The sequence below is a fragment of the Aptenodytes forsteri genome, unplaced genomic scaffold, assembly GCF_000699145.1.
Source record: "Aptenodytes forsteri isolate BGI_AS27 unplaced genomic scaffold, ASM69914v1 Scaffold142, whole genome shotgun sequence".
NCBI classification, from domain to species: Eukaryota; Metazoa; Chordata; class Aves; order Sphenisciformes; family Spheniscidae; genus Aptenodytes; species Aptenodytes forsteri.
In genome coordinates, this window is record NW_008794598.1 from 3,626,842 (window position 1) to 3,639,903 (window position 13,062).

Here is a 13,062-nt window from a genome sequence, read left to right on the forward strand (position 1 = left end):
GCGCGGGTGCGGGAGTCCTGGGGCTGGTGCCCCCCATGCGGGGGAGCGGCCGGGCGAGCCGTTGGGAGCTGGACGGGTACAAGGTAGTTTCGGTGACGTGCTGGCCCTGTTCCTCCTTGAAGGTGAGAGGCTTGATGCAGGGCTGGGGTGAGGCATCCGCTGGGACCGATACCAAAGCAGCAGCTCCCAGGTTTTTGCGTGGCAGGGTGTGTTTGGAGGAAAGCTGTGAACTGACTTCATCCCAGGAGCGGGGTGGGCGCAATCCGGCTGGGAGAGACCCCTGGGACTGGTGGGGTGGAAACCGCAGGCACCGGCTGAAGTCAAAGCCAGGGAGAGGAGGTGTCAGCCAGTGCTGCAGCCCAGGCGCTTGCCTGCAAAAGCCAGGCTTGCACTAAGGGAGCTGCTCCAGAGACGATCTCATTAGTCTGCAAATCTCCATCGGTGCAGTAATCGCCAAGATCTGTGTCTGCCTTGGAGCAAAGCCAAGGACAGGCAGGAGCACTCGCTGCAATAAAAGCTCTCTGGATTATTTCACAGCCATTGGCAGCAATGCTCACTCTCCGAGGCTCTTTAAAACACTCCCAAAAAAGGCTTTGCATCTCCTCCTCCTCTCCTGCTGACCTCTGGAGAGACTAATTCGGAGCGATGCTGTCAAGTATCTCTTTTCAAACAGCTTGCTGCTTTATTTTCTCTCTCCTTGTTTGTCCAGTCGTGGGGACGGCTCCCTCTGCTGCACCCCGCCTTACTGACCTGCCCCCAGTCAGTGTTTGGTCCCTGGTTTGTGCTTAAACTGCCGTCACCCCTTGGACCTCGAGGGTCGTGGCCACAGGGCATGAGGGGCTTCCCTTGTATCGTCCGCTCTGGGCTGCGGGCTCCTGCAGCGCTTCTGCAGGCAAAGGCAGCCGTGAAGCTCCGGTGCTGCTGATTTGAGCAGCTCCGCCGCACAGTACCGAGGGACCCTGCGGCCATTGCTGGCTGCGTGCCCCGGCAGCAGTGCAGTGAGAGCAGCAAAACCCTTCGGGTGTGAATGGCCCCTGGGGTTGGGGTCTTCCCCGCTCCCCTGGAGGGCTCGGCACGGCCCGGGGCAGCACTGCCAGCCGGCTGCAGTTCTGGGGAGGTATAGGTATGCCGAACACCGTCGCATCCTTGCCCTGCCTGGTAGCACGGCCATTATGTGCCATCTCCACGGGAGCACCCTGTTCCCACCCGGTTCCGCTGCTTGAGGCTGCTGGACTGGAGAGGGGGACGCTGCTGTCCCCAACGCCAGGCTTCAGTCACCTTCCCCTATGCCTGGAGCTCGTCTGCGCCTTGAGCGGGGCCGGCTCTGCCGCGAGGGCAGGCCACCGTGCCGTTTGTCAGCACGAGGAGTGGGGCCCGTCTGTCTGTCTGCTGGGACCACACTGTGTGTTGCAGCCATGGGTGTCTCTGTGCGAGCTTGTGTCTGTGTGTGCAGTTTGCTGCCACCCAGCTCGGAGCTGGCTCGGTTTTATCTGTGTTTTCCCCACAACAAAGTTTTCAGGGCATGCAACCAGCCCAGGACGCTCTTGACTGCACAAAATGGAGCAGCAGCAGCCTGGGGCAGCTGTCCCTTTGTGGCTTGAGCCCCTGGGACATCTCTTGGAGGTGGCATCTTGCAGCCCGATGCCCCGAGGGCTCCTGGACTGAGCCACCCCGCTGCTCCGATGGCACCTGAGCACCGCAACACGCGAGCACATCTCTGCTGACCTCTGAACTTTCCTTCCCTGTCTGCCGCAGATGAGCGAGAGCGAAACCCTGATCAGTATGGTGAACAGGATGGTGGAGACCTCCTCCCCTAGGGCTCAGCTCTACATGCAAGTAAGCCTCCGGCCGCCGGGCCGTGCATGGCTCGTGCATGGCAGCCACGCCAGCCGCCCCACGCTCCATCCCCGAGGTCACCTTCTGCCATTTCCACTCATGCAGACTCCAGCATCCATGCGGCTCTGGCACATCACGCTCTCGGGGACCTGCTAGTCCATCACAGGCTTTGCTAGTCCATCCATGAGCCATTAAAACTCAGTAAATCCTTGTGCTGAGGGCACAAGGTGGGGACACAGCGGTCTTGAAGTCATCCTCGTTTGGGCTGGACTCAGGTGCTTTGCTCACTGTCTGTTTGCTGTCATGTGTTGATGAGGCAAGGAGAAGGTGTGGGATGACTTAAAGACAGGAATCCAGCCCAAGGCTCTTAAACCAAAGCAATAACTCCCCTAACAGGGAGACGAAACAGCCTTTTACCTCCCAAGGCTCTGCACTTTTCAGTTCCCCTGCCCAGAGAGGCTGCAAAAGCATCGGGATGTCCCTGCTGATGTTGGGCTGCAGCTCCAAGCGCAGGCAGGTCCCGTCACCTGGGAACGTGTCTCTGGGTCACTGCGATCCGCAGCCCATCGTGCTGCCAGCCCTGGGCAGAGGGGTCGTGGGGCCCCGCCATGCTGCCCAGGGCATCTCCTGGCTGTGCGAGCGTGCAGCGACCGGGCGATCGCTGGGGTTTTCCGATGAAGGGAAGGTGCCTGTTCCCATCTGCTGTGCGCAGGGAGCAGGGACATGCTGGAGGGCGAAGCTGGAGCTGCTGAGATGCTCCCTCTGGCCAGGCTCCCTGCCTGGAGGCAGCAGCATCCCCATCCGCCAGGCTCTGCCTCCAGGCGCGCTGGGCATTTCCCAGGTTCAGGTCTATTTGCATTCTCCTATGGTTTTAAATGGCTCTAAAGTAGCATCCTGCTTTCTAGCAATAATGATCCCCTTCTTCCTATCTTATGCCTTTCATCTTGAGATCTTGGAGGCATTTAATTGTTGAGGTCCCATTAGTAATTTAGATTTCCAGGAAAGGAAAATGACTCACAGAGAAGCCGGATGGTAAACAGGCCCTGGTGCAGCTGCTGATTTATAGGTGTTTCCACTCTGCTAAGTGGGATTACGGCTTAATCTTTCTGCCTTTGTTTCCCTGCCTGTAAGATGGTGGCTGTTATATGCCAGGCAGTTAATGATTCATGAGGCATCTCTTTAACTCAGCTCTTGGCGTCCTGCGGAGAGGTTGTCTCTGGCTAATTCCCATGGCTTCAATGGGCACCGGGGCTGGGAATGGGGAGGGAGGTTGTGCCTTCATCCGAGCCACTGGGCAGGGCCAGGGCGAGAGCTCCAGCACCAACATCCCACTCTACCTGCAGCACCCGCTGCCTCCCGACCGATGCTGGTGCCTGCCCAGCCGTGCCGGCTGCGGGGAGCACCCGCTGCCTCCAGAGACTCGGCTCTCGCCTCTCTTTCCCTGCTCACGGGGCTGGGGGAGAGGGGCTGGGAGCTGCCTCACCTTCCCCAGGGGCTCCCGGAGCCGGGCTTACCCCACACTCTGCTTGCAGGTGACGCCCTTCCCGGATGCCTACAGGGAGACACTGCACGCCTACAAGATAAGCGAGCAAGACACCGACGTAAGAGCAAACGTCCATCCTGTGTGTCCCCCCCTCTGCCCCGTGCTGTTGTCCCTGTCCCCCACAGCAGGTCTGCTATCTCCATAGAGAGAGTTGTGCCAAGTGCTCCTGCACAGCCGGGGTGGGACCTGGTGCTGCCCCAAGTGTGGTGTGTGCTGCTCAGGGACTAAATCCTCCACTGAGCTTAGCTGATTGGTCTTGCCCCATGTCCAGATTTGGCCCGTGTCACCCTGGCCGGGGCTGAGGTCCCTGCAATGAGAGCAGCGGGCTGGAAACCCTCCCCAGGACCACGTGTTGTCCCATCAAACCAACCCTGTGGGCCATGTCCCGGCTGCATCCCGTCTCTCCTGGCTGAGCACAGAGCCGTTTGCACGGGTGCACCCTGCGCACCCCATCGCTGGGCTCTCATCCTCTCCTCCCTTTCTCTTTCCCTCCCGGGGACAGAAGCTGCTGGGGAAGCTCTGTGAGCAGAACAAGGTGCTGCGGGAGCAGGAGAGGCTGGTGCAGCAGCTCCGAGCAGAGAAGGTACGTGGTGGGCAGCTCAAGCGGCCATCCGGGGACGAACCTGGCTGCACGGCCATGGCTGTGCCCAGGCAGCACCTTCGTGGCGAGGAAGCGACATGTCCTGCTGTCTTGGGCACAGCTCAGCAGGGGTGTTTCTGAGCTGGAGATGCCCTGGCCATGCCGTGGTCCCAGGACTCGCCGTGTTAATGGCCTGTTAAGGAGAGGGACTGCAGCTCCTGCACCAGCCGGGCTCTCACGGCTGCATCTCCCTCCTGTCCCCCCCCCAGGAGAGCCTGGAGAGTGCCCTGATGGGGACACACCAGGAGCTGGAGATGTTTGGGAGCCAGCCCGCCTACCCAGAGAAGCTGCTGCACAAGAAGGAATCGCTCCAGAACCAGCTTATCAACATCCGCGTGGAGCTGTCGCAGGCCAGCACGGTAACCGGCTCCCCCTCCGCTGCGGTCCCCGTCCCACCAGCCCCGAGCAGCCGCCGGGACTGTCTCCCCCACCCGCCACGATCCCTTTTCTTCCTTCTTGTGTAAAAAATCCAGAAGGGAAATCCCCTCGGCTGGCTGGCTGGGGTCCCAGATGAGCCAAAGTCCCTCACTGGGGACAAAGCAAATTAACCCTCATGGTGCCAAGCTGGCACATGTACCCAGAGCCATCTCAGCTCCTGCTTCCGTCTCTGGCTCCCCCGCACTGCTGTGCCTGGCGTGCCGTCGGCACCAGGCACTCCCACGGGCACAGCCTGGCTGGGGCACGGCAGAGCTGGTACCCGCCCCACTGCCACTCCATGGCTCGGGGTGGGTTGTGTTGGGTGCAGCGTCCTCATGCTTTCCCAGGTGCTCCCACGCTGCGCTGGCCAGGGCTGCTGCCAGCCGGGGGGGAAACCTGCCAAAGACCCCCTAACACACCCACCTTTTCCCCACCAGGCCTTGGCAAATAGCACTGCCGAGTACGAGAGCCTGGAGAGCGAGGTGTCTGCCCTGCACGACGACCTCTGGGAGCAGCTGAACCTGGACATCCAGGTGAGTGGGACCCTGCCGGCCCCAGGGTCCCCCTGCCATCCCTGGGGGTCTCCCCACCATCCCCGTGGAGGTGGGAACCCCCTGGTTCCTTCAGCCATCCGCTCCCCGCAAAGAGCCGGTTTGCAAGTGGCTGCTCCATGCTCAGCCCTCGGTGTCCGGCTTTGGCCACAGGCAAAGGCAGAGGGGCTGAGGAACCGTGGGCACCTGGGTGCCATCGAGCGGCTGCAGCCCAGCGCTCCCCGTGCTGCTGGGGCTCCGTCAGCTCCCTGCAGCCTGCAGCAGGTGCCTGGGGGAGCCGAGAAATGGCTCCTGGCAGGACACGCGTCGTGGGTGTGATGGCTCAGACCCACCGCCCAGGCTGTGTCTGCCTCAGCTGAACGCCCACGGGTCCCATGGCTCAGCTCGGGGCTGGGGTGCAGCGGGGCTGGGGTGCAGCGGGGCTGGCAGCAGTGGGAGCCACTCTGACTGCTGCCTTTTCTCCCCTCCAGAACGAAATGCTCAACCGGCAGATCCAGAAGGAGATCTGGCGGATCCAGGACGTGATGGAGGGGCTGAGGAAGAACAACCCGTCCCGTGGCACGGACACTGCCAAGCACAGAGGTGAGCAGGGTCCGTCCCAGCCCTTGCACAGCACAAACCCCAGCGTGCCCACAGCTTGGGGCATCCCTGGTGCCTGTGCTGCCACGAGGCAGGCAGCAGCACCCGCTTGGGGAGATGGAGGCCCTGGTGCATGCACTTATTTCTGCTTTTCTCCACAGTGGCCATTGGCCCCTCGGGGACATACAGCTCCAACAGCCCCGCCAGCCCCCTGAGCTCGGCCAGCCTCACAAGCCCCCTCAGCCCCTTCTCCCTCGTCTCCGGCTCCCAGGGCTCGCCCACCAAGCCAGGACCTGGCGAGGTGAGTGAGCCGGGGCGTCCCTAGGGAGCCATTTGCCACCATCACGTCCCCAGCCTGGCTTGCAGGCTGGCCCGAGCCCTCGCTCTCAGTGAATGGGTGGGCACCAGGCACAGAGTGCGGTTGGGTTTCCTCGTGGCTCTGCCTGGGGACACCATTTTGGCCACGTGCATGGGCTGTGGTGTCCCCCGGTGACATCTGGGTCCACGGTCCTTGTGGGGGCTGCAGCTGGGCTTTCCAGTCTTTGGGCTCCTGCATCAAGCGGCCCTGAAGGCTGAGAGTTGCTCGGCCCCAGCCTTTGGCTTCAGGACCAGCTCCTGCTGCCACCACAGTCCCCTCTTGCTGCCCTTGCTCGGGGTCCAGCAGTGGTGGTCTCACCTTCGTCAACGTGAAGTTTAGGGTGGCATTTGGGGACTCCCAACCCCACCTGGCTGCGCAGAGGCGATGCCAATGTCTCCTGGGGGCTGCCAGCCCCAAGCTCGGGAGCCCCTCGCTTGGGCAGCCCCCGAGCCCTGCCTGGCCCCGCTGCCCTGGGGGGACGTGCAGCAGTAAGGGCAGCGCAGGAGGTGGGAAGCGCTGCCCCCTCTGCATGTGGACATGGAGACCGTGGGGCCCCCGGAGCGGCGGCCGGCTGCTCTCCCTCCTCCTTTCCTTGGCTCAACGCTTCCACTGTGTGTTGTCTCGATCTTTCTCTAACTCTCTCTTCCTTCCCGGCTCTCAGTGTCTCTGCTCTCACGCCTCACGCTCCTCTCCACCCCAGGAACCAGGCCCGCCTCGACCTCCCCTCCCCAAATCCTACGTACCCCTGGAGTCTCCTCCGACCGTTCCTCCGCTCCCCGGTGAGAGCCGCCTCTGGCCGTACCCCACCTCCCCTTCCTGGCAGCAAGGCGGCGAGGCGAAGAGGGGACAGGTACCGAAACCTCTCCAGAGCAGCCCGGCAGCAGCGGCCCTGTCCTCTTCCTCCCTGAGACATCAGCTGGCAGGGGCTGGGATGAGATGGGTGATGGGGCTGCCCACCCTCTGCCCTCACAGGGGGGACAGGGACAGCATGGAGGTGGCACTTGGCTAGGGGACAGCAGGACGTGGCTGGTACCTGCCTTCTCTAAGGGGAGCAACGGGCAGTATTCCCCCGGCAGCCTCGCTGTGGCCCTCCTGTCCCCACCAGGTTCCCTGCACCCACGCGCAGCACCCACTGCGCTCACTCAGGGCAGGGTACAGCACCCACTGCGCTCACTCAGGGCAGGGACTGGCTCCTCCTGGGCAGCCCCCGAAACTGCTGCAGCCCCCGGTGTCAGCCCCTCTGCTTTCTTCTGCCCTCACCTCTCTTGCTGTCCTTCCATGGTGCCGCTCCCCACCGTGTAGTACTGGCAAGCTCTGCCGATGGGGGTGACCCCCCCAACTCCTGCCCACCCAGGGCAAACCCGGATTTGGGAATTCCTGGTAATGCCTCGACCGTGCTTCCACCAGGGGAAGGGGCCAGGTTTGGACACCAGGAGACACAAGCATCCTTGCAGCTGGGGGGGTCAGGATGCGTGCACGTGGGGGCTGGCACTGCAAAGCAGCAGCCGTGCTGAGTTGGGAAGGGTAATGGACACCACTGCAAGTGGCACCTCCAGCAGCCGTGCAGCTGCAGGGTAGCACAGTCGTGGCTGCATGCTGATCCACGGGGTGTAAAGGGTGTCGGGATGCATGACCTCCATGAAGAGCACAGGGCAGTTGAGGGGGGCACGTTGGGCTTCTCAGCTTGTTGCCGTACCCCTCCATTGTACCAGCGCCATTGCACCAGTGCCCAGGCCCTGGGCAGGCTGTGCCCAGGGGATGCAGGAAGGGAAGGACCCCGAAAATGGCCCTTTGCTTGCTCTCCGCTGCTGCACAGTGTCTGCCCTGACTTCTGCCCCCATGGGAACCTGTCCCCTCCCGCAGGCACGGGCATCTTGCTGGAGCTCGGCACAGAGCCAGGGTGTCCCTGTCCTGGAGTGCCACCTCCAAGCTGTGGCAGGATCGTCACCCCTGCAGGAAGCTTTTCCCATGCAGGAGCCTGTCCTACAGGGACAGTGATCGGTGCCCAGCCTCGATGGGCTGGGGCATAGCGGGAGCGAGAGTTGCAGAGCCCTGCTAGCCCCTCTCCCTGCACTTTCGGGGTGCACTGGTACCGCCTGGCTGGTGTCTGTGTTTCCATCCCCTCCCAGGAGTGTGTCTGCGGGCTGTATGTCACCCAGTGGCTGCGGAGAGCAGCGGGTCTGTCCCCAGGCAGAGCATGGCCCCCAGGCAGGACAGGGTCTCACCAGGGACCTGCTTTCCCCCGCAGCCCAAGCTGAGCTTCGAGCAGAGCAAGAAAGAGGCGCAGCGACCAGCCGCCCCTGGGCCCCCTGCCGAGGGGCTCCCGCAGAGCCGGCAGGAGCAGGAGGCAGAGAAGCAAGCGGCTCTCAACAAGGGTATGGCACCGGGGTCGGCGGGTCCTGCTCCAGCGGGCTCCCCGTGCTTGCCAGGAGCACCCGGCGTCTTGCTGGGACCCTGCCCTTGCTCCCTGGGGGGGTTCAGCCTGGCGTTTCGGTTTACTCCGCAGTGGGCATCGTCCCCCCCAGGACCAAGTCTCCGGCAGAGGAGGAGGTGGTGCCTGTGGCTGGTGGGGGGCTGGGCTAGCAAGGTGGGGGCTGTATCACAGCCTGCAGGGCTGGGGCAGCACATAGGGGAGCCCGTCCCTGCATGGCTCCACATCTCAGCATCCAGCTCCTCGGGACCCCCCGGGCTATTTCGGTGCCTTTCCCCCCACCCTGGGAGTGGGCTGAGCAGCCCCATTCCAGAGGGTTGTGGCACTGGGTGGATGGGGCCAGATGCGGCAGGGGGGCGTGACCGTGGGGCTGGGCTCTCCCCAGGAGAGAACGAAGAGCGCTGTGTTCGCCAACGAGACGAAGGTGAAGATGAGCGTGGAGGAGCAGATCGACCGCATGAAGCGCCACCAGAGCGGCTCAATGAAGGAGAAGCGGCGCAGCCTGCAGCTCCCGGGCAGCCAGCAGCCCGACACCCCTGGCACAAAGGCACCCGCCTCCTACAAGGTGGTGAGTCCCTGCACCGGCTGCGGGGCTGGGGCAAACCGACCTTTGCAGAGCGCCTGAAGTCTCTGAGAGAGCAGAGGGGACGCTGGGGGCTGGGGAAGGGGGTGGGTGCTGGGGCAGGGGACTGTGTATCATCCCGGGTGGGCTCAGCAGGGCTGGGGTCCCTCGCAGGTGCGCCGGCACCGCAGCATCCATGAGGTGGACATCTCCGACCTGGAGGCAGCGCTGCGCTCCGACGACCCCGGCAAGGTCTACGAGACGCCCCAGGAGGAGATCGCCCGGCTGCGCAAGATGGAGCTGGAGCCGCAGCACTATGACGTGGACATCAACAAGGAGGTGAGGACAGGCTGTCCTGGGGGAGCTGGCAGCCTGGGCACGGGGCATCCCTCCCTCCACACCCTGCTCCGGGGGGTCGATCCATCCTCCTGCGTCGGTCAGGATCCTGGAGCCACTGGCTGTGCCCGGCCAGGGGCTGCCCTTGCCCAGGCAGGTGCTGGGAGCTGGGGGCAAGTGGGGCAGGTGGGTGCTGGAGCGGGGACGGGTTCCCAGCACTGGCACTAGGCTCAGCCCTTGCCACTGTGCCCAGCTCTCCACGCCGGACAAAGTCATCATCCCCGAGCGGTACGTCGAACTGGAGCCCGACACGCCGCTCAGCCCTGAGGAGATGAAGGAGAAGCAGAAGAAGGTGGAAAGGATCAAGACCCTCATTGCCAAATCCAGGTGAGGCTGCTGTGCCTGTGCCCACAGCGGCTGTCCCAGAGTGCACCCTGCCACCCACCTGCACCCCTTCCCTGGCCATCCCCGCAGGGTCTGTCCCGCTGGGGCCAGGCATGGGTGCTGATGCCGGGTGTTCTGCGCAGCCTGCAGAATGTCATCCCCCTGGGTGAGGGGGAGGTGGACGCCCCCCAGGACCCTGAGACCCAGCTGCAGGAGCAGGAGAAGAGGATAGAGATCTCGTGCACGCTGGCTACCGAGGCCTCCCGCCGGGGCCGCATGCTCTCGGGTAAGGCACGGGGGGACACGGAGGGTCGGAGCCTGCCAGCCCCGCGGGAGAGCGGACCACAGGTAGCGTTACGTGCCGAGCGGGCAGGAGCGGTGAGGGCAGGGCAGATGGGGCAGGTTGGATGCAGGACCAGCTGATGGGCTGGACAGGCAGCAAGAGCGAGGGGCCGATACGGGCAGGAAAGCGGGCCGCGTCGGTCCTGGCGCAGGGCATCCCTGTGCGGTGGGACGGCTAGCCCAGTGATGCCGGCAGCTGCCGGGGCCCTGCCTGCGGTGCCTGGGGCTGCCTTCCCCTGTGGCAGCGCAGAGCATCGTGGGATGGAGCAGCCGCTTCGGCCGGGCTCAGGTTTCGGCACCTTGTCAGAAGCGTTCGCAAGGCTGCAGGATGGGAGCGCCTGGCCACGCAGCGCAACGGTGGCACGCCGTGCCTGAGCGAGCGTGGTGGCACGCCATGCCTTGTCCATGAGGAGCCCTGCGGGGAGCTCACGTGTGCGTGCCGCGGCCGGGCGCCGCTGTGGCTGTTTGTCCTGACCATGCTTGCTTCCCCCCTTCCTTCCTCTCAGTTTCCTCCCCTCCGCTAACCTCTTGCTGGGTCACCTTCCCCTCGCCGCTGCCGGCAGCTTGTGTTCTTCACGCCCTTCTCCCATTTCTTGTTTCCAGCTCAATGCGCTACCCCAAGCCCTCCCACCTCCCCAGCCTCCCCGACTCCACCGACCAACCCCCTCTCGTCTGAAACATCCCGGGTCGCCGACAACAGCCATTTTATGCGTGTCTGAGCCATGAAGTAAGCACCTCTTCTCTCGTACTTCATCCCATCCTCTCTCCATCCCGGGGGGCCGGGTGGGGGGTGCCTCTTCTGCACCCGGCGTCTGTCCATCGCTGCTTGCTCCAGCTAACGTCTCCCGAGCCACGTCAGTCCCGTCTCCTCTCATGGACCAAGCGCAAGTGTCCTCCAAGGCGAAGCCGCCGGGCAGGGTCAGCCAGGGACCCCAGTGTGGGCAGGGGGGCTCAGCAGGCTGCTGCGGGCAGGGGGACCCACGCACGGAGCAAAAGGGGGGGGTGGTCTCGAGGCCAGGCTCTGGGGGACGCCTGCCCTGGCATGTCCGCATTGGTGGCTGCAAACTGGGGGGGACGCAGCGTCCCCCTGCTCGGTTGGAGGTCCCCCCCAGGCAGCTGGGGGCATAGAGCTGAATCTGCGCTAGGTTTTCCTCCGAGGAGGGGTCTGGGGGGTGCTCACAGGGGCTGCCCCACCACCGGCCGCCCCACACGTAGCGCAGCCCCACTCTCCTCTCCCTCCAGCTCAAGCCCTGGCTGCTGCCGGCGCCATCAAGTTCCACGGGGCCACATTTTAACACCCCGACATGACACCGAACCTCTCGCCATCGTTTTCGGTTCTCCCGGACCCCCTTCCCTCCCACCGACGGCGAGACCACCCGGCACAGCCGAGCGGGGAGATGCGTCACCAACAGCACCAGCTGCTCTGCCCCGTCCCGGAGGAGATGTGCGGGTGCCAGGAGGTTGTCCACTGGAGCATGGTCCCCGAGGAGCCCCCGGGCTGCCAGCTGGCACGGGGACAGATCAGCGGTGTCCTGGAAGTCAGGCTTGCGTGGATGGCCGGGCAGGGGCATCTGCAGCAGCAGCCCTCGGCACAGCGGCCGTCTCCTTGCCGGGGCAGCCCTAGGGGAGCATAGGACTCCCTGTGCTGATGCGTTGCTCTCCAAAAGGTCTGCGAAGGGGCTCTTCTGGGTGGAGACCGGCCAGTCCCCACCATGGATGGCGCTTCCACCTTACGCTGGACCTGGATGCTCCATCTCTGCTCCTCGGGCACCTGTTCCCCTCCCTGTGCCCTGAACCTGCTTTCAGTATCCATCTGGCTGGGAGTAGTGGCAGGCAGAGCCTGGCCTGTCCCATCGCTCCTCGCACTGGTGGCTCAGCAGGAGGGAAGAAGGAGCTGTGTTGGGGACAGGGCGGATGGAGATGGGACTGGGGGGAGGACACAGAGGTACCCAGTGTGCTCAGGATCGGGGTGGTATGAGGGCTGCCCGGGGCACTGGTGCACCACTGGCACGGAGCAGGAGGTCTGGGCAGGGATGGGGACGTTGCACAGGAGCAGCGGAGCGGTGCGGGGAGCTGGGGTGCGAGGTGGGACGGCGAAGCCGCGGGCTCGGCAGGGATCCCTCTGTGGTGGATGGGAACGGTGACAAGAAGGGGAAGGGGCTTGGGGCCAGGTGGTAGCAGCAGGGCTCATCCTCGGCGTGGGGAGCAGTGCCCCAGCTGCCCCCCCCGGTCCCGCTGTCACCTCTGTCTCAGCCCCTCTGAAAATCTGGCACCGCGTCTCGCCCCAAGACCTTGCCGTTGCACTCCAGACCCTTCCATTTGTTTGGTTTTCCTGTAGCCAGTTTACCCTTTTCTTTAGCTTTCTGGAGGGAGGAAAAAAAGCTGGTTCTGCCTGGAAGAGTGAAATCCCACACGAGGTTGTGTGGTTGGCAGGGCTGCCGCGATGGGGCTGGGGCGGGCAAGGCGGATGGAGCGAGGAGCTAGATACCGTTCATCCTGCAGCTATTTCCCTACTGGCCTGATCCTGACACCCACCAGGACCCCTGCCCCGCACTCCCCCCTCTGCATCCCCATCACCCCCCCGTGCACCCCTTAATATATGTTTTATGGAAATTATACATTTATAATATATATCTATATTTGTTTTTCTCTTCTTTTCTGGGAGGTACTGTTTTGTGCTAATCTCTCTCTCCGCAGGGTTGTTGGCACCAGCCCTGCCAATGAGTTACAAAAGCAGATCCTTTATTCTTTACCAATTATCAGAGAAAAAAAAAAAAAAGAAAAAAAAACCTATTTAAAGTACATATATTTTTTCTGCTTTTATTAAAATCAAATTTATTTAAAATAAAATATAAAGAGACTGTAAGTTTTAAGAGATGACGCGTTTATTTCCCTGTCCCTGAGCGCAGCGGCGTGGCGGCCGGGGCAGGCTCCCCAGCTCGTGTAACCGGGGCAGACCCCACTTACACCGGCTGCGGGGACACCACCGGGGACGTGCTGGGGACTGCGGTGCACGGCTGTGGCCCACGCAGAGGCTGTGCTGCCCGTTGGGGAGCTGAGGGGGCACGCAGGCCCACAGGCAG

The 13,062-nt window shown here is 63.4% G+C and overlaps 1 protein-coding gene across 1 annotated transcript in view; it reads left to right on the top strand.

Annotated features, from left to right (window-relative positions):
- PLEKHA6 (pleckstrin homology domain containing A6) overlaps window positions 1-10,698 on the top strand; it is an 18,417-nt gene extending 7,719 nt beyond the window's left edge. The window contains 13 exon segments of the mRNA XM_019470322.1: window positions 3,369-3,437; window positions 3,882-3,962; window positions 4,229-4,378; window positions 4,874-4,969; window positions 5,458-5,569; window positions 5,728-5,867; window positions 8,173-8,299; window positions 8,431-8,474; window positions 8,699-8,923; window positions 9,092-9,256; window positions 9,507-9,640; window positions 9,781-9,923; window positions 10,583-10,698. Coding sequence (XP_019325867.1) covers window positions 3,369-3,437; window positions 3,882-3,962; window positions 4,229-4,378; window positions 4,874-4,969; window positions 5,458-5,569; window positions 5,728-5,867; window positions 8,173-8,299; window positions 8,431-8,474; window positions 8,699-8,923; window positions 9,092-9,256; window positions 9,507-9,640; window positions 9,781-9,923; window positions 10,583-10,698 — 1,602 coding nt within the window.
- Window positions 10,699-13,062: the final 2,364 nt, after the last annotated feature.